Source organism: Strix aluco, chromosome 3 (assembly GCF_031877795.1).
Source record: "Strix aluco isolate bStrAlu1 chromosome 3, bStrAlu1.hap1, whole genome shotgun sequence".
Classification (NCBI taxonomy): Eukaryota; Metazoa; Chordata; class Aves; order Strigiformes; family Strigidae; genus Strix; species Strix aluco.
Genome location: NC_133933.1, coordinates 112,940,874 through 112,966,961, shown reverse-complemented (window position 1 = coordinate 112,966,961; position 26,088 = coordinate 112,940,874). Strand labels below are relative to the sequence as shown.

At 36.7% G+C, this 26,088-nt stretch overlaps 1 protein-coding gene across 4 annotated transcripts in view; it reads right to left on the bottom strand.

The window, feature by feature from the left end:
- TRAPPC12 (trafficking protein particle complex subunit 12) overlaps window positions 1-26,088 on the bottom strand; it is a 55,274-nt gene that overhangs the window by 9,275 nt on the left and 19,911 nt on the right. For all 4 annotated transcript variants that reach the window (XR_012622677.1, XR_012622676.1, XM_074819990.1 and 1 more), the window contains exons 6-8: window positions 17,093-17,205; window positions 10,322-10,394; window positions 6,573-6,646 (exon numbers count right to left, since the gene is read on the bottom strand). Coding sequence is in view for 2 of the 4 variants with exons in the window: in XM_074819990.1 (XP_074676091.1) it covers window positions 6,573-6,646; window positions 10,322-10,394; window positions 17,093-17,205 (260 nt within the window). In the remaining 2 variants the exon portion in view is untranslated. The remainder of the gene's footprint in view (window positions 1-6,572; window positions 6,647-10,321; window positions 10,395-17,092; window positions 17,206-26,088) is intronic.

Sequence of the window (26,088 nt, the reverse complement as noted above, 5' to 3'; positions counted from 1 at the left end):
AGCAAAAGACATCAAAGAATAATATTTTGAAACTGCTTCAAAACATCTTGGGATACTCTCTACCCTACCATTTTTCTTGGTCAAATTATAATACTCATTTAAGTTGTCCTAATATGATCACAGCTACTGGTAAAGGTACTTTTTCTTCATCTCCTGTTCAGTCTGAGGAGGCAATGAATTTCTTTTCCTGAGGCTCTGGAGTCCTCAGCACAGGAATGACACGGACCTTGTTGGAGCAGATCCAGAGGAGGGCCACAAAACTGATCAGAGGGCTAGAGCACTATGAAGAAAGGTTGAGAGATTTGGGGTTGTTCAGCCTGGAGAAGAGAAGGCTCTGGGGACACCTTATAGCGGCCTTCCAGGGACTCTTTATCAGGGAGTGTAGTGATAAGACAAGGCATAATGGTTTAAAACTGAAAGAGGGTAGATTTAGATTAGATATAAGGGAGAAATTCTTTACTGTGAAGGTGGTGAGGCACTGGAACAGGTTGCCCAGAGAGGTGGTAGATGCCCCATCCCTGAAAATACCCAAGGTCAGGCTGGACGGGGCTCTGAGCAACCTGATCTAGTTGAAGATGTCCCTGCTCACTGCAGGGGGGTTGGATTAGATGATCTTTAAAGGTTCCTTCCAACCCAAACTATTCTGTGATTCTACTTGACCCATGCACCAGGTCAGGTCACCCTTTGAAACATACTAATTGTTTCATACACACAAAAAAATCAAGAGAAGTCTTTGGAGTCTGACCTGTATATGCAAGAAATTACACATCCTATAATAGTAGAGGCTGAGTTAAACAGCCCAGGAGGCATGCTGCAGGACCTGTCTTTTGCAAACAACTTGTATATTGTGGGTATAATGATTAATTCTGAACAGTTAATTATTAACATTTAGAGTTTATTCAAAATCTAGTATGCCAGGCCCTGCTCATGCTTATTATTGGGCATGGAAAGAGTTCAGAGCAAAGACAACAGGCCATACACCCAAAAATATATTTATTTACATTCAAATTTATTTAGCATTCAGAACTCAAATGTGATGAAATTTATGCTACCAAAATTTTTCATAAATTTATGACTTTGAAAAAACTCAATTTTCACTGTAGCAGCTCTCACTAAAGGACTTTATTGATCATGGAGTCCCACTATGTTAGGCAGGCATAAAAAACTTGGAATAGGGACCCTCTGAACTGGCTCCTGAGAGGAACCGCAGCCACGCTTGTATTAGCTATTAATACCTGCAAAAGCATCACTTATAAAATCTGAAGAGTTGTCTATGATTGTGAATTTTATCCCTTCAAGCATAGAATGTGCTCACTGGAGAAATAATTTTATTATATCAAATTCTAGCTTTTGTGCTCAACGTCTTCCATTCTGCGGTCTAAAGCTGCTCCTTACCCAGCGCTCAGTCTCATGCGCACTCTAAGGCTTAGGCTTCACAACAAAGATGCATAGTACAACCATGAGGGATGGGGGCTCTACAGTCACATCCCCAAACTGATGTAGAAACAACTCCCAGGAGATCGTGCAGTTAAGCTGATAGAAAAGTGCTTCTGTCAGCTTAGTTTACAGCCTAGCATGATGTGACTGCGGAAGAGTCTTGGCCAGAAGAAACTGCACGAGGGGGCACTGTTTGCACAATTATAACACCACAGGCTCCCTAGTGTAGGTAGTAGCCAGCCTTGGTAGGAACAAGCAGCCAAGTAATGTCTTGGAGGCCCACTCTGCGAGGGCTTCATGGACTTGGCCTGGTCAGGCAAACAAACCTTCCTCCCCTTTTGCATTACGTATCAAGTGACTGTACATCACCATACGCATTATACCCAGGAGTACATAAACACTCACGCCTCCTAAAATGAGAGTAGAGGCGAAGCATTAAGAGTCTATGCACTGTATTTGTGGATATAGCACCCTGTTTCCATACGATGGCACAGCACATAGCATCTGTGCTTATCTACCCCATGCCTTGCAGTACTTATCACAGGAGTGCGGCCCATTTCTTCCAGATGGCAAGAGACTAAATTATATGTCCAAAGTCACTCCTAAACATAGGCAAGGATGGCCCCAGTATGAAACTATAAAACATTATCACAATATCCAGGTTCACTTCTAAATACAACCTCATTTTGTAGTTACTCCAGAATCCCACAGTGAGATTTATATGCATTTACTCTTCCCCCCACAACTACCATGGAAGCAGTAGTAGGATACTCTAGAAATCTACATGTGACACAGAATGATATTATTCCATGGTAAGTTATAAAAGCATCTCATTTGACAGTTCCTTCTGAAGGAGCATATTGTAAAGTAGATAAGATTTGCTCTCATTTACTGAAGACTTTTCATTCCCAGATTTGCTAATGTGACATTGTATAAGAAAAATTGTCTGTGAGAATGAAAAATAGACACCCTCTCAGAGGAGCAAAGTCTTGGTTGATACAAGTTGTGGTTATGAAGAGTAAAACATATGAGGTACTACCAGTAAAAAACCCCAACGACTACAGCTTGTGATCTTAAGACTTAAAGATGGGGCTGATGTATTGTCATGGTCTTTAATTTCTAAAGATTGCAAGCCTTCAGATTTTCCATACCTTCATAAAAAAATCCCCAGAGGAGGACTGAGGTTATACAATTCAGGATATGAGCAAGAGCTGGCCTTTTGTTTTATAATTGAGTATCTCTTTTGGAGCTAACATTAAACATACTCATCCAAAATACTTCTAGTAAGCTATTGGATCTACTTGCACAAAGAAGGCAAGTGGGGTTTGTTTTTCCTTTGATGCACTGCGGTATAACTGTATTCCCCTTCATCATCACTGCATTACACATTTTCATGTTTCCCTCACCACCACCTTAAGTACTTAAAATATTAATTATGAGATAATTAGAAATAATTAGATGACAGTAGGTTCAATAAACCACAGACTAAAAATCAGCTTTAGTTATACAAAGTGTATAGTTCATAAATACTGTATTTTGGGAAGAGAGAACAGGGATAACTTATCCTTCCTCTCTATCTAGTGCTCTTGTGGAAGGGTTATGAAAGCAGACATTGACAGTGTTATGAATCCAAAGAGCAGTACTGCAGCACAGTTAGGTAAAAGACGCAATGATTCAGGTAGTCTTTCTCCTTTAAATCATAGAGGAACCAAAGTCCTTAGGCATCAGTCCCTTGTGTCATTAGTACAAGCTGTTACCTCCTTCTTTGTACAGTTTTAATTGTATTAGACCCAAATTAAAATCAATTCTAATGCTTTTGTTTTTATGAAGGGCAAGTTCTACAAAAGCTAAGACAACAATGAAAAAAATCTAAAAAGTGCAAAATGTGCCTTTAATTAGAGTGCATTTATAATATATATGGAAAGTACTTAAGTGTTTATTCCTCAGAGAGGTAAAAGTCTGGTAAGATAATGTCAAAAGCGATTTTACCTCAGATGAAAAGAACTTAAAAAGTTTTCAAGACACTTCCATGGTGATTTAGTAAAATGACAGACGTTTTGCAATTAGATTGTTGAAATGAAGCAATGCGCATCATCAGTTGCATTTTAAATGAATATTCCCTCATGCTGCTATATTCAGGATACACTTTCATAGTTACTTAAGCCCCCGGTTCTTGTAAATGGAAGTCTACAGTGACACATGCTACATGGTCTCTCCTTCCCTTCCTGCTGTATTTCCACTTCCTCCCTTAAGTTAACCCTTGTTTATGTGAAATGGGAAAAGCCAATTCAGTTGATACGACTGAGATCCATAATTTCTTTGTTTTTGTCAGTTGGTTAAGTCCAATAGTGGTACATGAAAGGAAGCTAGAATACATTTAAGAAAGGTTGTACAAAGAAAGGGGGACGAACAGGAAAAAAACATAGAGTAAGGTTGCCTTAAACTGCTACCGAACTGTATCACTGGTCACACAGATAAAGGGACACAGCAGGCAGAATTCAGTACCTATGAAAGATGGTCCCAGGGTAAAGGAGACTTGTGATTAATTTCATGTCCCACTACAGGTTTCCTGCGCAAGTCTGGGTGAATCACTTCTTTGCATCTCACTCACTACCTCCAAAAAAATATACCCCTCCATCTCAATTTAATGAGGTGTTTAGCTATGAAACTAATGAGGCCATATTTAAAAAGACAAAAAACCATTGTGCTACGTAAACAGAATTTCTTGAGTCAGATTTATAATGCAGAAGAGATATGACACGAAATGAACCTAATTAGAGCTGAGGATAACTGAAGTAGATCTAAATAGTTATAGGCCCACCATGTAATCAAAGTCTTTTTTTTATTTTCAAGAGTCAATCCTGACAAGATTGCTCCCTATTAAATACTACCGAAGTTTTTTGGCCAAAGAAAGAGGTTAGTGAAAGATAATCAGTTTCTCTTTTTTTATACCGGTCACATAGTTTTAATTTAATAAATGATTATTAATCTACTAACAGCACAAGCTATTTCATTCACCTAACAGTACTTGGGGATCTAATATGACCATATTGCAATAATGCAAATGTTCACTAGATGGCAATAGATGGCACTGACTTGGAGAATTAAATCAGCTTTTTTTTAAAATTACGTACACATGAAATACTTGAATAAAAACAAATGCCATTTTTAAAGTGTATTACACAACAGCAAAAAAAAAGGTGGAACTGTTCAATTAATATAATTGTTCATGGGAGAATTAACAAAAGCGCGTTTAAAAATTATTTGAACAAATAGTTCCATACTGAATACTCTAGAAGGTGGAAAAGATGATTATAGCATTGCTTCATGTTAGAATGGTCTTAAAAATATTAAATTTATAAATAACCAGTATAATTCTCTCTCAGAGGATCTGTCACAAGCAGAAAAATTAACTTCATATACTACTCTGATTTTAACTGCAACACGACTATGTTTGAAAAATCTTTCTTAAAAACTCTCTACTATTCCATATAGGGATATTTCTGAAAACGGAGAGACTTACAACTACTCCATAGCCAATGCACTGAAATGCAAATTTCAGATGGAAGTAATTACGCATTAACATGTGGTTGTGGGTAATCTGGAAGTTATTGTGGAACCATAAATTTCTAACTTAATTGCAGTGAGATAGGTCCCAAGTATAATTGGTCTTAAGTATATAAGTTGCAGTATTTCTGAAGTACCATTTCCAAAAAGGTTATAATCAGTATTCACAAATATATTTCTATTACTAGAATAGCATTAACAGGACCAAACCAGAAAAAGGGTAAGAACTGTGCATGCACATGGATTTGTGTGTACACAGAAAAATACTGAAAGTGTTAAAAACAATTCACAGCCAAAAGTAAAGTGAACTTCTTGAAAAAATACATTACCAGCATTTTCTTACTTATATATGCTGCTTTGTTTGGCGTGGCAACTCATGCTTTTCTCCACTTGATTTTTGAAAAAGAAAGTTCCTTAAAAATATGAAACTATGTCAAGTACCTGCTTCAAAACACAAATGCTTACTAATTGTTAAAAATACCTCATGGTTTAATGGACAATTATTTCTATTCAAGACAGAAATGTTCTGATCACAGTATCATTATGGATACAAATTTCTGTCTTCCTCAATTCTCATAAAAAGGATATTCCATTTCATGTAAAGTAGTATTTGGGTAACTGGATCTTATGTAAAAAATACATGCTTTTTGAGATATTGTAATATTAAGAACAGTCTCCCATTTGGGAAGCAGCTTAGTAAACATCAGAGGGTCAGGTCTGGCATGACCTTGGGCAATCAAAGAGCAGGGAGCAAGGAGCACAAATCTTGGTCTGTGAAGATGATACTGCTGACAGCTCTGCTCCGAGGCTGTTGCTGCTAGTTGATTTGTGAAGTACAGTTAAGCTCAGGATAACAGCAGTTTGCTGCAAGAATGGCGATATCCCTGTATTCCTGACAATGAGGTGAACAGCGAATGGCAGAAGTTTTATTTCTGCTTCCTGAATACAAGGAGAAGCTAAGAGTGTTGCACCAAATGGAGCAGGATTGGTTAAAAAAAATGTAAGGAGGAATCAAGGGAAAAAAAACCAACAGTGGAAGCTAGTTACTTTTGCTTTTATTCCTTTCTCTTCCACCCCTACCCACTAGTGAGGATTTAAACTTGAAAGAAGCTATCTTACAATTGAGATAGGTTGACAAGGGAGGATGTATTTAGACATTCTGGATCTTCATCATACACAAAGGCTACAGTATTATTAATCCTCACAAACAGAGCAACATTCCTAGTGCACAGTTTGAAAAAGACAGAGCACATAATTGCTTTTAATTACAGCATTTAGTTAAGTGTTTAAAAAATTCAATTTAAAAATGCAAATTCTGTATTGTTATTGCATGTTCTCTAGGATGATTTGAGGAGAAATAAGTGCAGATATGTTCCCAAAGAACATTACTGCAAATAGTTATCTATTAAATAAGACATTATTAAGTCTAATTAATTCTTCACTAAGCAAAACCTTCATTTACAGTCAGGTAGTCTTCCCTTATCTATGCACCAGAAATTCTCTTGCACTTTCTCTGACATTCTATTCTGGAAAATACGGTACCTCTGCAGTTGCTGCCACCCACGTACCTTCATCATTAGCAGACAGTTTGCCATGGAGTACATCACCCGGCCCAGACGTGACCTCCACAGCTGAACAGAGGCTGCAAAATAAGAGCAGCTTGTGAATTTGCACAAATAAATTAGAGGTTCTTTCTTGCCATCAATTATTGGTCCTGTGAATTATGATTTTGAAAGATCCCCCTCGTTAACACCACTGGGTTTTAGCCTAGAATTTTTAATTCTCAGCCATGCTGCACCATCAGACAGAAAATTCTGCACCTCTCTGAGGGAATTGCTCAAGCAGCTCTGGGTACCATACACAATGCAACAATGCAGAGCAATAGACAGCCGCTCAGCTTTGAGCTCAGGCCAAATATTAAACACCAAAAGAGGCCACACATTTTCCAGTATCAGAACAAAAGGTGCATAAAAAGATTCAAGTGATAATGAGCATCAGTTTAAAAACATGTAATCTACAACATTAAATGTGATAAATTAAAAAAATCAAACATAGCTAAAATGTCATTTCAGAGCCAAAACATGCAGGGTGAGAACTGTCTGAGTCTGGGACTGTTTGTGCTTGCCTCTGGCTTAGAGATGTGCAGGAAAAAATCTGCCAAGCCTGTCTGCTTTCCCCATGCTCCTGGAGCTTGCAGGCATTAAAAGCTGCAGCAGCAGATTTCTCTCTCTTGCTTTGCAGACAGACTCCTGATGTAAGGGATGTTCACACAGATCCTTATTTTCTCTTGTGTTACAGTACCATAGATCAATGCTACAAATACTCCTCTAATCCTCAAAAATAAACACTAGGAGTATTAATTTAGTACATTTGGAAAATAAATGTATCTCAGTCAATCAGCTGTCAAGGTCACTAATGATTTGAAAGGGGAGGAGGAAAGGGAGAAGAGGCTATTTCAATGAGATTGTGATAACTGAGACCACTCATTTGTATCAGTAATGTAGTCTCTGATGAAAGCATGGCAGGTCACATAGATAATTCTTCCAGCACACATAAATGCCATTACAAATAAGAGAGCTCGGTGGAATGTCTACTCCCCTTCCTAAAACAGAAAACTTCTTCAATCCTCTCCAACAACAAAACAAAAAAACAACCTATGGATATTCCCTAATTATCTTTGTCAAAGAGAGGCATAATACAGGCCCCAAGACTGAACCCAGTATTTCATCCACCGTACCCTAAAATCATTCATTACTCCTAGCTTTTGTTTTAGAAATTCCCCCTTGACCACATAAGCCCTACATTAATGGAGAGGATGCTGTAAACCATGAGCAAGTATTTTATGATACTTTTCTGTTTTTCTTTTCTTGTGGACATAATTAAAAACAATCCTTTACTAGTTTACTTATGTTAATCTCTCCTTTTTGCATGTCCTCATAGTTTGGTAACTACATTCAGATTTTTAGGACCTGGGTGACAACATTTAGATGTTGATTCCTGTACTGGAGATATCTAGGTTTCCTGTTAACAATTGAATAGCACCAGCTATGATTCTCAGAAAGGACTGCAAAGCAGACAGACCAGATGTTTTCAGTCTGTGACATAAACTGAACAGAAACCTGGTCTGGAAATTCCATAGCCCTGTAGCATAAGGCTTCTTAGCACTGGCAGAAAGGGATTAAAGAAAACCTGCAAAGCAGTAAACAAAACTGAAAATCCAACAGCCTTACTGAAATGTCTGAAACCCACTCTGCAGGTCCATGCAGACATTTGTTTTAACTTATTTATCAAGGACTCTGTACTCCACACTGTCATTCATTTCAATAGGAGCTCTGTGCACTGAGAAGTTGCAAAATTGGCATCTTACAGAATGTGTTACCTGGCAAGTGGTGCAACGCTAAATCTCTGCCTGTTGAAAAACTGGCCAATGAGGTGCTCTGTTCCAGACTAGAGGAGATGTACATGGTAACTCGATCGGTGTGGCACCTTCTTACACCAGCAATAAGGAAATTACAGGCTAAGCATAATCCCCATAATGAATTAAGGCTGTCTTCATATAAAGTTAATAAGGTTTGCTTCAGCTAGTTTCACATGAAAAAAAACAAACCCATTATCAGCCTCCTGGAGCTCCAAATGCAGCAAAGAAGCAGACAGGGAGCAGACCTGGCTGACCTCCAGAGACAATAGCAGTCAATACTCTGCACAGGTCCCATGGGCTTTCTGGCAGTCTTAAACCTACAGGCAGCTGCACAGTAGACATACGAAGATCTCCCCAAATTTTCAGCAGCCTTGTCCCTTGGTAACTACTAGCTGCTGCTTTTCCAACTATGCCTCCTCCTGAGCTCATCTCAGCTCTAAAGCAGCAGCAGAGAGGAAAAGCAAGGCGGCAGAAACTCATGAGTGAGGCAGGCTGCAGGACACAGGATTATGACACAGCTAGGAAGAAGTCCTTGTATGTTAGAGGGATCACTAGCTTGGTTTTAAAGGAGTGAAAAGGAAAAGAATGTGGGGATAAGAAGGACAAAACTGACGGTAGAAAGGGGATAACAGGGAAAACTAAGTAGGAGAACAGAGACAAGAAGAACAGTAGATTCAAGGAGAGAAGAACAGAAACTCCTGGAATGCTGTGGATAAATCTTCAATATCAGATTATTTCTTCCCTAACCCATTTGAGAAGAGTAGTAAATGTATTCAATTAACTATACTTGCAAATACCTTTATGACATATGCTGTTCACATGTGCATTCACTTTTTTAGGGCATATCTAGATGGTGCATTAAGTCAAGTGCAGTAACACATTTAAAGCTGCTTTACGTGCAGCGCATTTGATGACCAGGCAGAAGAGTTCAGACAGGTCTGCACCCTTCCATATAGACACTCTTTTAGGGAATTGTTTACAATAATTTTAAAATTCTGTTAACAACTTCTACTCTGCCTCTTCCTATCTCAGAGGCAGACTTTTACTTCCCACAGGCTCTAGGTGAATGTTATCCCAGAAAGAAGCTAGTAAGACTCCTTAGACTGTTAGCTGAAGCTGAAAGGTTTTTGGTTTTTTTGTATGAAGTTTTTAACTTGCTAGGCACCAGGAGTGGTTCATGTAATCCGTAACAATGCAGAAAACCTCTTGTCCAATTCTTAAGTGTACTCAGATGACCTCATTAGTATAAATTCTGTTAAAAAAAATGTTTGGACAACTAATTTGTCCTGATGAGCCTTCTTTATCCTATACTATTGCAGTTAAACAACTAAGAAGGAACAGGAAAAAAACATAATTGCATATGAAACCATGAAAATGACAATGTAGATTAGTATTATCTAAATCTTATTCTAAAAAGTGACTCAGGTATTTCAGGAGTCTAAGTGCCATGCAGCTACAGTGAGACTCAGCCATTTATGTAGCAGCATCCTAGGCCAGTGTAGCCCTTGTATGACGGCAGTTTGATCTAAAAAAATTTAGTGGATTTCAGACATGAGGACCAAGAGGAGCCAGTCAGCCAAGGCTTAAGATGAAACATCCATCTAGCTGCAACAGCAATACATTTATATATTAATCACTAAAGGACAGCAGCCATGTTCTTTGTTTCTTCTAAGTAGGAAAAAAAATTGATTTAGTGCATCAGTTTGATCAAGGGCAAAACTGTGAAATTAATTCCAGCAAATAAAAGTACAAGCTGTATCATTTCAGAAGCTAAGTAGGCTATGAGATTATAAAAGTACTGATTTACCAACTCTGGGGCAGTCTTGTGAAAATTCTGGCATACTTAGGCAAGTGATAAAAACACACTGCCTGTGAAAAAAATGTTTAAAGAATACCTACCTTGTCTGTTCTCCTGTGTAATGTTAGTCATACTTCCATCTTCAGCTAAGCCTTGTTCCAAATTTTCTAGTATCTGTAGTAAATTTTTTAAAGTAACGAACATGAGTTTAAACAGCACTATATATTTAATGCAGATTATCTACAATTGACAGTCTATATGTAAACCAATTCAGTCAGGAATGCTTCGCTTAGGTACAGTTCAAAATTACTGATTATTACCATATCTAGATAAATTGCACAAAGAAAGCCATTCTACGGTAGAAGGATGTTAGAGTTCAGGTTTATGATACTTACAGAACATTAAATGTCAGCACACTCCAGGGACATACATATTTTGTTAAGCAAAACATGAAATATGCTTCACCAGAGAATGAATGTTAATGACCACAAAGAAAGTCAAACTGATTTTCCACAGAAAGCCACTGCCTCTTGACTCCCCCATCCTAAGTACAGGCTCTGGTTTCAGCCTTTTGTCCTTAATGAGGTACTCCTCTTGCATTTTCCTTCTCAAAGTTTGGGGTTTATTGCTTCTTTTTATTTATTATAGATTTTAAATCATGTAAATTGTTGAGTGAATGAATGTTGCTTTATTGGAGGAATGAAGAATGAAAATGTATACTTATTGAAGCTTGCGTCTTAAGCACTTTTAAAATATGTATGCAAGGCTCCATTTGAAATGCAAGTCAACTTTTCTTTTTCTAATCCCATTACAGTTTCTCCAAATTTGTATTCTGATTCCCACAATCACCCCATTTTTCCTGTTACAGATTCATAACTTTTGTTATAGAACAATGCTTGAGATTTCCTTCAAAAAAACGTTAAGGCCACTTGCTCTTTAATCAGTCGCTGTGGTTAGCCAATTAGGGAAATACAAAGAACTGTCTCTTCTGGGGACTGAGTGCACTTCCAAACACAGAGCTCTCAGCTTTTGCCAGTACAAGAAGTAATTGTTTTTTCCTACACCAGCAAAGCATTGCAGTTGTGCTCAGTGCTTTGTAAGCAAACACTTAAAAACAACACAGGAAATCCTCCAAAGGAAAGACAGGTAGAATTAATCTGGTTTCAGACAGTGTGTTGGTACCTTCTACAGGCAGTGAAGAGCAACCGGTACTTCCAGGAAGTCAGTTCATGCCATCTATTTTAGACATTAGGAATTGCTCTCCGAGATACCAAGCTCTTCACAGACTAGAGTGAAAGCTTGAAGTTAGGTGCCATAAATGTAGCTACAAGGAACTTAAGAGCAAGGAAAGACATACGATGAAATGACAGCAGTTACCACATGCCAGCTGAGCCAGGGTAATTTTCCCCAATAAGAATTGTTAGCCCATGACGAATATGATTTAGTGTTAACCTCGTTCACAGAGGGCTAGGCTAAGTTGCCTTACCTCAGATTTTGAGAGGCTATAAGCGTACACCAGTAGATACTGCAGCTTAGTTGATAGGTGGCAATTTATGAGATCACAGCGGCATGCCTGCAAGACTGAATCTCAGTCCCACTTTCAAAAGCAGTGTAGCCACTCAGAAATCACTTAGAAACCAAAGCACCACATTTCAGTGTTAAATGCCTAGTGTATAATGAGGCACCTTGTCAAGAGAAAAAAAACTATTCTTCTCTCCCACAAACCAAAACCACCTTATCATCTATTTTCTGTCCAGTCTAAAACCCATCATCTTTCTCTTCCTCTGGAAAACGTCTAGTGATCACTCCTCACTCTCAATAAGGCTTGAAATTCTTACTCTTGAAATGGTCTAAACATAACAAGGTACCTTCATCAATGAGGTGTGCTGTCTTGTTCAAAAAGACAATGGGTTTCTCTGAAAACGTGTTAACATCATCAAAAAAGAAAGAATTAAATATTAGCATACAATTAGAGTATTATATTAACCATACTGTGACATTACTTGGGGATATCTAGCTGTCACCTCAAGCTCAACGTAATTAAAACAGAACTTGGTGCTGATTTGAGGCTAATTGTTTTATTCCCTAGGTTTATTTCCTTTTGCCCTTCTTAAGGATAGGAACATCATCTGCAGTTTTTCAGTGTTTGGGCATTTCCCTAGTTTTCCAAGAACTGTTTAATGATAACATTAATGATTCAGGTAGTTCCTCAGTGTAAGCTATCTGGGTTAGTTGATATCAAATGTTTAATTTTAGCAAATCCCCTCATCCCACTTTTCTACAGATGGTAAACTGTTTATTCTAGCAATATCACATGGGATAGCTCTAAACATGCTTGTTCCTATTATAAAGAGAAATATGATTGAACACTTCTACCATTTACTTTAAACATCAGTTTTACATATGACCTATGCTTTTTCTTGTTTTGAGTATTTATAAATGCACACTCAATAGTTTCACTGGCTAGTATTACTTCACTGAGTTCTTCCGTTTCATTCCCTATCAATCACCTGTATACTGTAACACTAACCTATGTACACCACCATTTGCATTCCTAGTTTCCTATCATTAGGTATCTCTTTTTAATACTTCATTTCTTCTTCCACAACTTTTCACCAGCATTAGCTTCTTACTCAAAATAGTTTTTTTTGGTGCTTCTGCAATTGTGGCTTTTTGAGTACTCAGACTGGTGCAGGATCATTTCTACAAATTCATCAAACAAGGCGCTAAGACAAATACCCCCTAGACTGAAGTAACGTATGAGAAACAGAATACTTACGTGACCTTAGTAACTGAGCCAGAACTGGAAGTTGAACGAAAATAAACCCCAAAACCAATCAGTAGCTAAGAGACTGAAAATTTCATCAATTTAGAAGTAAAACAGAAGACCAGGAGATATGAAGAGTGTGTATGGAAGGGCCAGGGAAGAACATAACTACTCATGAAGGAGAGTGGTGGAACTACAGAGGGAGTGGCTGATGGACAACTGTCACAAAGTTATTCTTGAAAAGTTTTGCAGAGGCTTTTTTAGGAAGCAAGACTGTTAACCCACTTGCCACTGCTCCACCCACCTGGTAGAAGAGCCCAGTACAGCTCTGCCACTTGAAGGATTAGGGTTAAGAAGCGAAATATGCTGCACTATAAAATGTGTGCATTTCCAGGAGCTCTCCCTCAATCAGCTAGGAAGCTTTGGCACAAACAAGGGAGGAGTTTAGATTAAACCTGTTGTTCTTTTCATATTTTGGTCTCCGGGTAAGCATTTATTAGCATGTCCTCAGCATTATTAGCACTAAAGTGATCACGCCTATGTTTTTAAATGAATACTTAAAAAGAACAAATCCTTCTGTGATTTAAATTACTATTGTTATTCTTACTGCTTGGCTGTTTGGAGACCATGTATTTGAAGGTGGACTTATAAGGGCAACAACACATTGAGGCAATTCACATTGCGAAGACCAGCAATAACACAGAGACAGTAACAGTTTCACTGGATTCCTCCCACAAGCTATAATACTCATTTGGTGCTACAGATATTTCTTTCCCAAATGTTGAATGTTTAGACAGAGATGTAAAATATCCAACCAGATCTTGATTACAAATTTTCAGGAATACTGGAAAAGGTAAAAACATTCTATCCAGGGAAAATGAAAATGATGTTTTTGCACTCAACCTCCAAGCCTGCTTCAGGTACCAGAAATATGTTAAGTAGAAGGGGGCTGAAGAGACCAAGTTACCAAAATAGTGACAAAGTAAATATGGTTAGATCTTTAAGTTGAATGGCTAATCCAAACTTGACAAGTGTCTGTAGAATGTGGACAACAAAAAGCAAAAGGGAATTTAGCAAGTTAAAAGGAAGTATCAGGAAAAAAAGCATAATTACATCGAGGAAGAGAAACAAAACAGAAAGACAAATTTTCTTATGATAAGAATGCATTAGCATTAGCCTGGAATAGCCTCCCAGGGGATGTGGCCTCAGCTCCGTAGGCTGGCTCATTAAAAACTAGAAAACAACCTTGTGTTGCAGAGAGACAGACTAGGTGAGCTAATAGGTCTTTTCTCTCTTCTAGCTTCTATGACTCCAAGATCATCTCATTTACATAATGACTATTCGTACGCCCTTCTGTAAATACGGATGACCAAAGATTATTTTTCCACTTTTTAAAATAGGGAAGTAAAACACTAGAGGGTTTTGGTTGAAAGCTCCCCAATTAATTCTGTTATAACTGAAATGGTTCCCAAGTGTCTTATACAAATATTAAGACTAATGACTGTACATCCTTTATGTTACTTTCTTGGTTATGCCATGGGTTTTCGTAAGTATTATGAACCTTATTCTTGAACACTCCATGTGAGATTGAGATTATTAGACTAATTGTGTTCTAGAAAAAAATCAAAACATATATCTAAAAAATGTTTTTTGTCAGCCAATGCTGACTTCAAATGGTTAAATTATCAACAATTTACAGCTGTCTTTTAAGAACATATTTATGTTTACAAGCTGTCCTTTTTCACACTCTTGTTTCTACAGTTGTCTTAGAATTGCTCCAAAAGACAAGGTATTTAATTGAATGCAAACAAATGAAGTAATCTGCAATGAGGTGTCTAGAATAACTGATCAGAAATATTCCCTTGAGAAGGAAGGTTTGTAGTTTTCTGTGTACTGTACTTTAAAAAGGAGCATCCATCAGCACAGAGAATGGCTTGTCCTGGCTACTATATCCTGTCTCTAGTGGAAGCTGTCAGAAGCAAAGGGAGAGCGTTCTTTTTCCTGACTGCAATTGAACACACTAACCTGGGACAAGCTCCACAAACTCAGACACAAGAAGGCAGAGAGAAAGAGATGGCAATCCGTGAACCAAAAGCAAGTGCAGAGAACAGGGGACTCCTCAGAAGAGCTAGTGGAAGATGTACAGCCAGCCTCAAAGAAGCTTTCCCCAAAGGCAGAAGGGATCACACAGAATTTGTGATGAACTAGGCCACTAGCAGCTGATGGAGTGAGAAAATGAGTAAACAGACCTGTTCTTCAAGAATCTAGCATGCAGGGAAATATGTATATATTAATTTGTAAACCTCCTTTATTCCCATTTCATCTTCTCCAGCACATGCAGTTTCCCTTATTTAAAAGAAATAATGTCTAGTTCATGTTCAAACAAAATCTTGTATTACAGTTTAGAAGCTTCCTTGATATACTGGGTATGCTCTAAGGATATGCACTTCAAGGAAAAGAGCGTAGGCAGAGGCACCTCAAGGTTGTAGATGACTTAAAGGTCTTGTAAAGAAGAAGGTGGGGGGTGGGGGTAATTTCCTTTTCTTTCATTCCTCTATTGACTGATAATCTTTAATCTGTGGAGAATCATGGCTGATCACACTGTAACCGAGATATGGCCATTTCAATAAAGTTAGCCAGATGGCTGATGAACACCCTGCTCAGCAGTCACTTCCTCATTCACATTCATACAATTTTCTCTGTCTGTTACAAAATAAAGGAAATCAGAAACCAGTCAAGTTTTTGGAATCTAGTGGCACCTTCATGACTGAGGGGAGACATGCAGCACTTAATACCAGATCGCATAAAAACAATATATGAAACAGCTGATCTGCTGCAGACCAGGGCAGGCAAATGTCAGTAGAAGCACTGTGAAATCCTGCAACAGAGGAGTATGGCATTTCATAGAAGAAAAAAATGACTTCAAATTGAGGAGGACTGTTTATGAAGGAAAAGAGAGAACATCCTGCCAGTAACGTTATTAGATGACATGGTCATGAACAGGTAGCAGCATTTGTGAAGTGCCAAAAAGTAGCACTTCTTGGCCAAATTAGATATATCTCTCAACTGTTTCCAGATCAATTATTTCCAACTCTATAACAAATGCCACATTCATCTCTTACTACCTGAACCTTTCACCTTTTTCTCCTCATAATACAAAGAACTGTTTTTTTCACTGTAAACATTTGGTTATCCTAGCCATTACTGTGCTAGAAGCAAGTTGATTTTATATATGTAAAGCCATTATAGCTATACAATTAGCAATTACCAAATCCCTTCACTTCTGTTATCCAAGTTATTTTCAGGAGTAAATATAGGAAAAATCCAAGGAATACTGAAAATAAAAATTAATCACTTTATCTTATATACAGTTTTGAACTTTCAAATGTCACACATAAAACAATAAAGCTGCATTTCTTCTAGAGTTTGCCACATTGTAACAGTCACAGCTACTTTGCATTAAGACTACTTGGGAAAGATTTCTGTAAAAAAACATTTAAGGATGAATGCTTAACAGTCAGGGTGTTGGTTTAGTAGATAAGTTCTGTGCACACAAGACCATCACTCCAATTTCAGCACTAACAAATCCCGTGTTATAATTTAGGCCATAATTTTGTATTATAGCACTTGACAAAACAAAAGAAAAACCCCAAAACAAACTCAGCAGGTTGTATTTATATTCCCAAATGTCCATTATTTCCAAAATCAGCTATTCAGACTATTTCTGATGGATCAAGACTATTTTTGAAGGAGCAAGACCATTAACAACTGCGCTTTGAGCTATCTGGACACAGCTGAATGAGGGAAGAAAGCTCTCCTAGTTGCCCTTAAACACATCTGCTTCCTGTCCATGTCTTGTCTGGCAAAAACACGAAAGCAAGAGAAGTACATTGTCCACTGTTTTACTCATTTTAGTCAGAGTTACCACAGAGGAGAAAAGGATGTATCCTAAAATGGAAGAGGCACTTAACTTCTATTAGTGAGTTCCTTATTTGTATCAAATGGAATAAAAAAATGTAATAGTTGAAACTTAATGTTCTTTATAAGGACAACAGAATATACTCTTTAAACATTCAGAAATGTTAGTGCACAGAGAAGCTGTTACCTTGGCACAGATTATCTTCATACTGTGCAGTCTGTCAAGTGATTCCTGAGGATTACCTAGGTACTGAGGAAGTTCAGCGTGTAAAATCCGCATGGAGAAAGGAACCATGGAACCTAGAAACATAATTAATTTTATTAAATGTGTTTGCTATAATGATCAGTTTGTGATTTGTCTACGTTACACAAGGTATTTCTCACTACTGTATATGACACAAAGTCCCTTTTACCTTTGTATCTTTTTCTCCTGCTGAAAGATGTGAAAGATGAGAAAATAGTTATAACAGGTGACATATTGTAAAATGTTTTAAATAGGTAATCACATATGTAACCACAATCAAGAAGGCAAAAAAAAGGTGTACCTAATTCAAATTTTCAAAATCACATTTTGGTGCACACAAGTCCAATGTTTCATTAAGGATTTTTATAAACTAATTACAATAAAGGATTAACTAAATGGAAGTTTACTCAAGTTGCAGCTACAACATTACTCTTAACATTTAATATGCATATTTTACAATCAATGAAGAAGAAGGAAGAAGGAATTATTGGCCTTAAAAGCATGCTTGTGAAAAAGTTACATAAACAGGGCATGCAAACCCACTTTTATGTAATCCTTCTAAAAATAAAGCTAATATGAAGGGCCCCTATATTACTGAAGAAAAAGTAAGAACAGAAAACCAATATGAGTCAAAAGAAATACAAAATAAAACCAGTATAATGAAGAACATAAATAATGATACTATAACAGACACATTAAATCTAAAAATATATCAAGTCCTCTAGGAAATTAAAATATACTACAAAATATTTTGTTTCTTTTTTCTATTAATATCCATAGGTTTGGTTTGTGTAAAGGTCTGAGTCCATTATGCTGAGCAGAGACCATCCCATTGTTATAAAGATGACTTTTAGTCCCAGTTTTACTTCATTAATGTTAGCTCTTCCATAAAGAGTCACAAAAAGACTCCATACTGTGAGACTGATTCTTCATAAAGATGGTGTATTTTGTGTATTTTCTCGTTTATTGAAAACATCAAAGAATAGGGAAAGAATTTTAAGCAGTATTTGGGGAGAAAAAGAAATTTCTTCCTTTTCACATTAGTTTATTTTATTATTATTACAATAACATTTACCAAAGATCCAATCCCCTAAGTTTACGAGTATCAAGGGCAGTTTCAGGAGCTTTAGGGAATCCTAGTGGGTTCAACATCTTGCTTTCAGATAACTGCATTTCCTGACACACAAACAGTAATACTGAACATAAACTAAATGATACTATTAAAAACAAATCAGAGCTAGAATAATGGGGAAATAGGCCTTGCAAAATACCATGCTACAGTTCTAATATTTTAATATAATACATTTGCTTATTTTAGACATATTCTAAGGGGACTTCCCTCTCAAGTCACCTCTTGCCTCATCTTTCCTCAAAAACAGAACTCAGGAGCTTTTCAGAAAGACTTTTGCACCTGTTCTTAACAGGCTTGTATGTCAAAGAGGTAAATGCTATATACAATGAGTCACTGCCTCTAGACTTTTTTTTTTTTAAAGGTTGACAAAATTTTAATCACAAAGCTCACTAATTATGACCTTCAGAGTAAGCTACTTCCATCTACATAAATTCTCTTTTGCCAGTGCTAACTATTCCCCATGGCTTCCGTGACTGCTGTGTTCCTGTAACGGATGTACACATGAGTTTTATGCATCACCATATGTGGAATAGAGATTAAGAAAACAAAACTGTCTTTGAAATTCTATTAAGAGAAGTGTAAAAGGTTACTCAACCAGTAACAAAAGATGTGAAATATTTTATGTATGTATCCAGACTAGTACTTAACATGACACAAGTGAAGACACACAGTCAAGAGTGTGGGGGGTGAATAACAATGAAAAAGGAAGGCAAAAATGATTTAAGATAAATTCTGCGCCAGGACACCACAGAAAAATTGATTTGTAGACATGTTATGAACCTGAGAACCTGCACTGCAAACCTACAGAAGCAAACATGACCTGCAGCTGGTTCCATCTCTACCAGCTCTCTGGTGACCAAGTTCTAATTCCACCATCCAACAGTAGTCCTGCCAAAAAAAAGCAGTACCTAAAACCAGCTAGTTTGGTACTGTTTTTCTGAAGAAAGTACTCTTGATTTACTGACAGTACACGAACCATGCACCTACTGCTGCACTCAGCAGGATTTCTGAGGCAAAGGTTAAAAAAGGAAAAATTTTGTTCATCAGTAAAGCTTTGGAACACCTGAGATATAAACCAAAAGAAATCTAAAGTTTTAGCAACTTTTTTGGTTAATGACTGTGTTCTAGAATGTTCAACTCTGAAAAAGTTTGTATCATTACATTCTCTTGTAAAATGCAGCAAAAGGTCAACTTGATAAATACTCATACAGAAAATCTGAATTTGTAACAGAACAGCTCAATGTACAGAAAGACGGGTATTTAATGGAGCACAGATTAAATATCTTACGTTATCCATTTTTATAAAACTTATATAATGTTTTGTAAAACACTTTTTGGGATTGCATATTTTGTAAAGTATTGATCTTATATATTGCTGAATGAAGCCACACTATTATGATCCATGCGAGGGGAAGGAATAACCCATTACCAATCTACATCATCAGAAGTGGTGTCAGAGGATGTCGGAATGATGAATGCAACTCCAGGCCAACTTAGAGTCCATAAGAATCTGATTTATTTCCTATCACAACTAAGACTTCAGTGGTAACAGGCATTCAGAACTATATTACTTTGAAATGTACTTTATTGATGTATTATTTCTCAACCATAGTATTTTCTTCGTAGCATGTGACAAAAAAGCATTCCGGTGTGATCCTCAGTGGGTACATCAAGTGTGGTGACAGATCTCTCAAACAAAACCTGAAGGAAGCCACGGTGTAAGGGTAGTCAGTGTAATGACTTTTCAAACCACAATTTATATTACTATTTCACACAGCAGGATCTAAAAATCTAGTATCTGTTTCTTCTCTTTTTGAAATGTATGACATAACTAGTATCCTGCAAGAAATGTTATTGTAAGTATCCAGTGAACTTCTGTTACTTAGTGCTTATTAAACAGGCTAACTTTATTTAAAATCTCAGAAACACCAACCATTTCTGCCCTCTTCCTCAGTTTCCCTGTAATCCTTCTGAATAGCAGAAGTTTGGGGTTTTTTTTGAAGAAAGCACAAAATTATATGTGTCCTCTAACAAAGTGTGGTAACTGGGGAAAACAGAAGAGAAAAAAAATGAGCTTTTTCCTCTGGTAAGGCTGTCTTACCACTCCATGTAAACAGTAGTTTGTAACTTTTAAGTCAAGTCAGATGAGCAAATTGCTCACAGAAAACCTGCAGCACTTATCCAAGCCACTCATCCAAACATATTCCTTGAATACTCTGTTTATAAAAAAGAAACTCTGAGATTTTTGGTTAAATACATTTTCCTAGGTATGTTCCTGTTTCCAAGTAAGCTAATTCTTAGTTAAATGATTTGAAGTATGGATGACATATCTAATTCAGTTCCTACATTAATAAACTGATTTTGTGGTTTAAAAAGAATGACCATAAATTTACTTTAGATGTGGTAAAGCTTTCAATGAGTGCTACTTATATAAAGTGCTAATACAATTTACATACACTTCTCAGGAAGAAATACATGGCAGTAATAGAAAATGCATGTGAAGAGATCTGTTCACTGAAACAATTATCTTAACTCCTGGTTAACAGTTCTGTAAAAACTGACAACACCACACCCCTTCTACCCCGAGTTCTCTATCATTGTATTGTCTCCAGCATCCAAAATCTGAATCTATAATTTTCTCCATCTAAGAAAATGGAACAATCATCTTTCAACCTGTCTGAAACAAAAATGTCAAGTAAGAGACTGAGAGAAGCAATAGCGAGTTACTAAAAAGCTCTTCACAGGGTGGATGGTTATGAACCGTTGTTCTCACGGCTCAGCAAGGTGACCCGTGTGCGTACCATGGTGGAAGAGAACATTGTGAGCACAATGGGTTTGAAATGCAGCCCAGCAGAGCTTCATGGGGTGAATGGGAGATGAGAAAGGCAGAGGCAAACTGTGATATGACTCTGGTGAATCTTCATCAAAGCCGTATCAGTTCACTGATAAAAAGGTAAAAAGCAAAAAATAAGAGAATCACAGAAAGTGCTGACTTGGAACAGTTAACTCTGAGCTCACTAAGAATTTTTGTCTAAACAATGGGACATAGATTTGTTGTTCTATGACATCACCGTATCATGTTGCATCAAAGGCTCGTCATTCAGGCTTTTTCTGCTGAAAGAACAACAGCATGGAAGAACCCATTCCTGTTGTAAAAAACTGATGACAGAAAAAGAAACTGCACACAAATCTACAAAAACACAGCTTCTGCTCTGTCTTGCAAGACACAGGAGTTTAGCCTTCTGATAAGTATTCCTTAACATTTTAATATGAAGATGGCGACAAATGAAAAGAAGTTGAGACCTAAAAAAGGCTTGTCTGAGATTTTAAATAACACTGTAATTTTCATTTTACATTGTCTAGGTTAAGAAGAAATAACTGGGAAGAAGTAAATGACATTTGTTGATGACTCTAGTAGATCAATAATAATAGTGTTATGAAGGTTGGAAAGGCAGATTGTAGAATTCAGAGTGAAAAATTTAATTAAAAAGTAGATTAACAGCAGGGAAAAAAGCTATACTCGCCTCAGTAAACACCTTTACCTTGGGGAAAAAACAAAGTAAGAAAGTAAGACTGACTACATTAACACGAAACTGTAACAGAAATACATATGCTTGTTAGGTTAAGAAGGACATTATATTGTCTGAAAGGTTTCACCTACTTGCTTACTGTTAGGCCAAATTTTTAAGGCACACAGCGTAACACATATTTCTTTATAATAGGCTCCTATACAAGTGGGCATATATATTCCTGTGATATCCCACTAGGGATAAGGGAATTTTATATAAACACTGGATTTTGGCACATGCGGCCTTTTGCAAAACTATTTGGAATCAAACCCATGATCTCCATTATATTTTGCTCAGTACTGATTTAACGAGGCAACATGTCAAGGAAATATTTAAAACAAGCAGCTTATCCTGTAATTAAAATGTTTACTTAAGAGCACAGGAGAATGGATTTTGCTCTCTACTTCATGCTTCAGATTTCTAAAGAAGTAATGCCCTCTTACACAGAAACACTATGTCAACAAAGCTTAGATGATGTCAACAAAAGACAATACACTACAATTACTGCTACATATTGAAATTTTATTTCTAAGTTAAGTGAGTCTTATTCTAGCTTGATGTTTTACAGCTGACCTCTGTTACTCCTCTTCAGGGGTTTCATAATAATTTTATCTATAAAAAATTCAGAATGGAAAAATGGTTTACTTTTAAGACAATTCTTTTCTAGCTGTAACTTAAATATAGGGGAGAATTTTTTTCAGAGTATGATTTTTGATTGTCACTTTGGCATGAATTAATCTCATTCACATATATATATGTTATCAGCATACAAAAGGCAAAACTAAAAAGTGAAAAAAGGTCTGCTGAAAGGAAAATGGATACTCCAAAAGCATGGGAACAGATGGAACAAATAGTAAGATCAGGTAGAATTATCGAAGACCACAGATTTCAATTTCTATTTCTTTATGAACAGCTGCACATTTTCATAACTGTCATAACATAAACATCACCTCAGGCCAATCAAATTCAAACTGCAGCCCTCATCTGCAGCCCTTTTAGAGCAGAAAAAGATTCCAATGGCTAGCCATTTTATCTTCATATTTTCTTGTTGCAAAATCTAGAAATGCTTTCTGATCTGCATTCTACAGCTTATTCAACAAACCTTAAATACCAAAAAGCAGCAGTAGGGCAAATTATCATTTACTGAAAGTATAAAGTGAGATCTTATGACAGTGAAAAAAAAACAAAAACAAGAAACAAACCCTTCCTTCACTGGGTAGAAGAGAAATATAGAAAATCCAGTTTCAGAAAGATATTCTGCTTTATACGTACATATACAAACGGAGAAGTATATCCTTGCCTTTATATGCACACACACACACTTTTACATACTTCTTCAACACCATATTTGCTGTATCATAAATAACACAACAGTATAATTTATAAGGAGATTTTTAAGGGATGATGTAGTAACTCTGAACCCTAGTCTCACTGCCAGTTAAAAGTACACTTAAAAATCCAGATTCAACAGACTAGTTTCCAAGCTTTGGTTTATTACTTTCATTCCAGAGAGACTGGAAAAGAGATAGCAGCCTAATGTTTGTAACCATTGGAAGAAAGTGTTTTGAAAATTTTATTTGGAATTGCATGTTTCCATTATTTCACAATTTAATTGCACAAGACCTAAGAATATGGATATTCTGAATTAAGGTCTGGTTTTGAAAGGTTTCAAAAATACTTTCTCAGTAATCTACTTATTTGCACTGAAGCAAGGAAAACATAAGAGAAAGAATGCAGAAAAACCCTGCAACAACTGCCCTACCACAAAGATATCACCATAAATCTTACCTGCTGCTAATTGCAGTAAGGCAGAATCTAGAAGTAAGTTACTTGCTCATGTTTAAGACAGTGTGCGTAAAGCCAGTACTGTCTACACTGAGACTACAAAGTCTTAGGAAAGAAAGCACAATTAAATATTTTAGCAAGCACTCTACCCCCATAAAATTATACATACATTTCTTGACTGAAGTACCTATATTATTTCAGAAAAAAATGTATTTGCAAGTCTGACTACTCTGAATAGTCATCTGGAAACACAACACTTGAGTGGTATTTACTCAAGTTGTATTAGCTGATTTCACAGGTAGAAGGTAGCTCTGAAGCAACAGAACAGACAGCGAATTTAAAGAGACAATAGAGATGTACACAGTACTATAAATAAAATAATTGGCAAACCAGTTCCTCTAGAGGCTTTAGTATGTTTTTTACTGTCAGTGTGGGCTTGAATGAAGAACTCTTCTGAGCAACTGCCAAGACTGAAGAAGTCTGACATGGGAGTGTAAGTTCAGGCGCAGCAGTATTTGTGGTAACATATGAGAAAACCAATACTACATATAACAACGACTAGAGTCCTTTTTTAATTCTGTTTTCCTGCAAAGCTTATTAACAGATAGGAGCACTATATATGGTACAATTTCTTTAGTCTGTGCATTTCTTCTCTTATCTCTGTTCTTACCTGGATTACTCCCTTTTGCCTCCCCACCCACCACAATTATTTTTCTTTTTTCCCCACACCATTTCCCATTCTGCTACAGTTCTCCTACTAATCACAAGTTGATGAGGATGAAAAAACAAAGGGCATTTAATTTATAGCATCATCCAAAACCATGCTGAGAAAAAAGGAGAGGAAGCTTCAGCAAGACTGCCTCCTACTAGCATAGACAAGTAGGAAAGAAGAGAAGAACAGAAGACAGTAAACTCAAAGTGGCCAAACGTCACTGTAGAGTCATCGCTACGTTTACTGTGAAAGCATATAGGAGATAATTTCCCCAATCCATGCCTGTCCTTCCTTATGGCATAGGCTAACATTCAGAAGCAGTACCAAGCTTCAGAGAGTAGGTAGACCTTGAAGCTGTGCACAGTCCTCTGCACTACATACAGTCAAGACGTCTGTAAAATGCTTTCTGCAGGTATTAAGAGAAAAATTCTGGATGGGTGTTTCCACAGTAAGTATAGTGTCTCTGCATCAACAGACATAAACCAAGTTTCCTATTAGGTCTTTTGCTATTTTATAAGTTTATTAAATTTAATAATAGTTTATTACATTTCACCTTAGACATCAGCACTGAAAACTTGTTTACAGGATGGGTTTGAATGACAATTCTAAACCACATATGATAGGATTCCTTTAGTGGGATCTGAATTTCAAAACTGAATAAAAGAAACAAATTAAGAGCACTGCTTGAGTAAATAAAGACACATAAAAAATGAAATCTCACACAGCTAACTATTTTTTGTATCACTTTTTTCATGTATTTCTGCTAAAACTTCTAACTACAGTGGATATTAGTAAAGTCATAAAAGTAACATAGACCTAGTGAAATATGCTAAAACAATAGTTGTGATGTCTGGACTCACACTACTTTGAGATAAATATATATAATATACACATTTTTTTTAAACTGTCACTATCCATCTGAACGTGTCAGCCTATTGCAGCACACACTAGTATATCCCTATGGTTGCAACACAGCCACACTTTGAAAAATACTTGTGCTAGGATTAGTAACATGGGAAGGTGTACAGTATGAAATCAGTTTCTAGAGCACATACAACGAAATATTTAACAATATGTTCCTTATTTAGACACTTTCCATCAGACAATAGAAGACTGATTTCATGTTAGAGGAATACAGATGATGCTGTATCATCATAAGGAGAATGAAAAGGGGAAAGGAAAAAAACCCACCCCTATACATATAAACGTCTGGTCAGGGGAGTAACAGCCCTATTTTCACTTGTGAGCAGTGGTGGTTTTTTTCTTTGTAATTCAAAATAAATTATTCTCAATTATTGTAGCTTTAGAACACTGATTTTGGTGGCATTAACTTTTCTGTAACTTTTTGGTCTATTAATCAGAAACAAGACCAAATTATCTCATAAAAGAATGAAATAGCATTTTAATGTTCCATTTTAATTGTTGGCTCTCACTCTTTCAGAAATACACAGGCATTACCAATGGAAAGGATATCTCAGGTTAGCCAATCTATCATATGAGAGAGTTTATGAAGAATAATGAAGAACAGAAACAAATAACATGAATAGAAGTGGGTCAGACTGTGTAAATATAAAGACAAAATACAAAAAAAAAAAAAAAAAATTTCCCGAAATCCATTACTCATAAGAACAATGACAAAAATCCAGCCTTATATACCCCACAGAGTACAATGGAGATGTGCCAGAAGTAATCTGGAACAGTGTTCCTGACCTAAGTACCTACCTATCACAAAAAACAAACA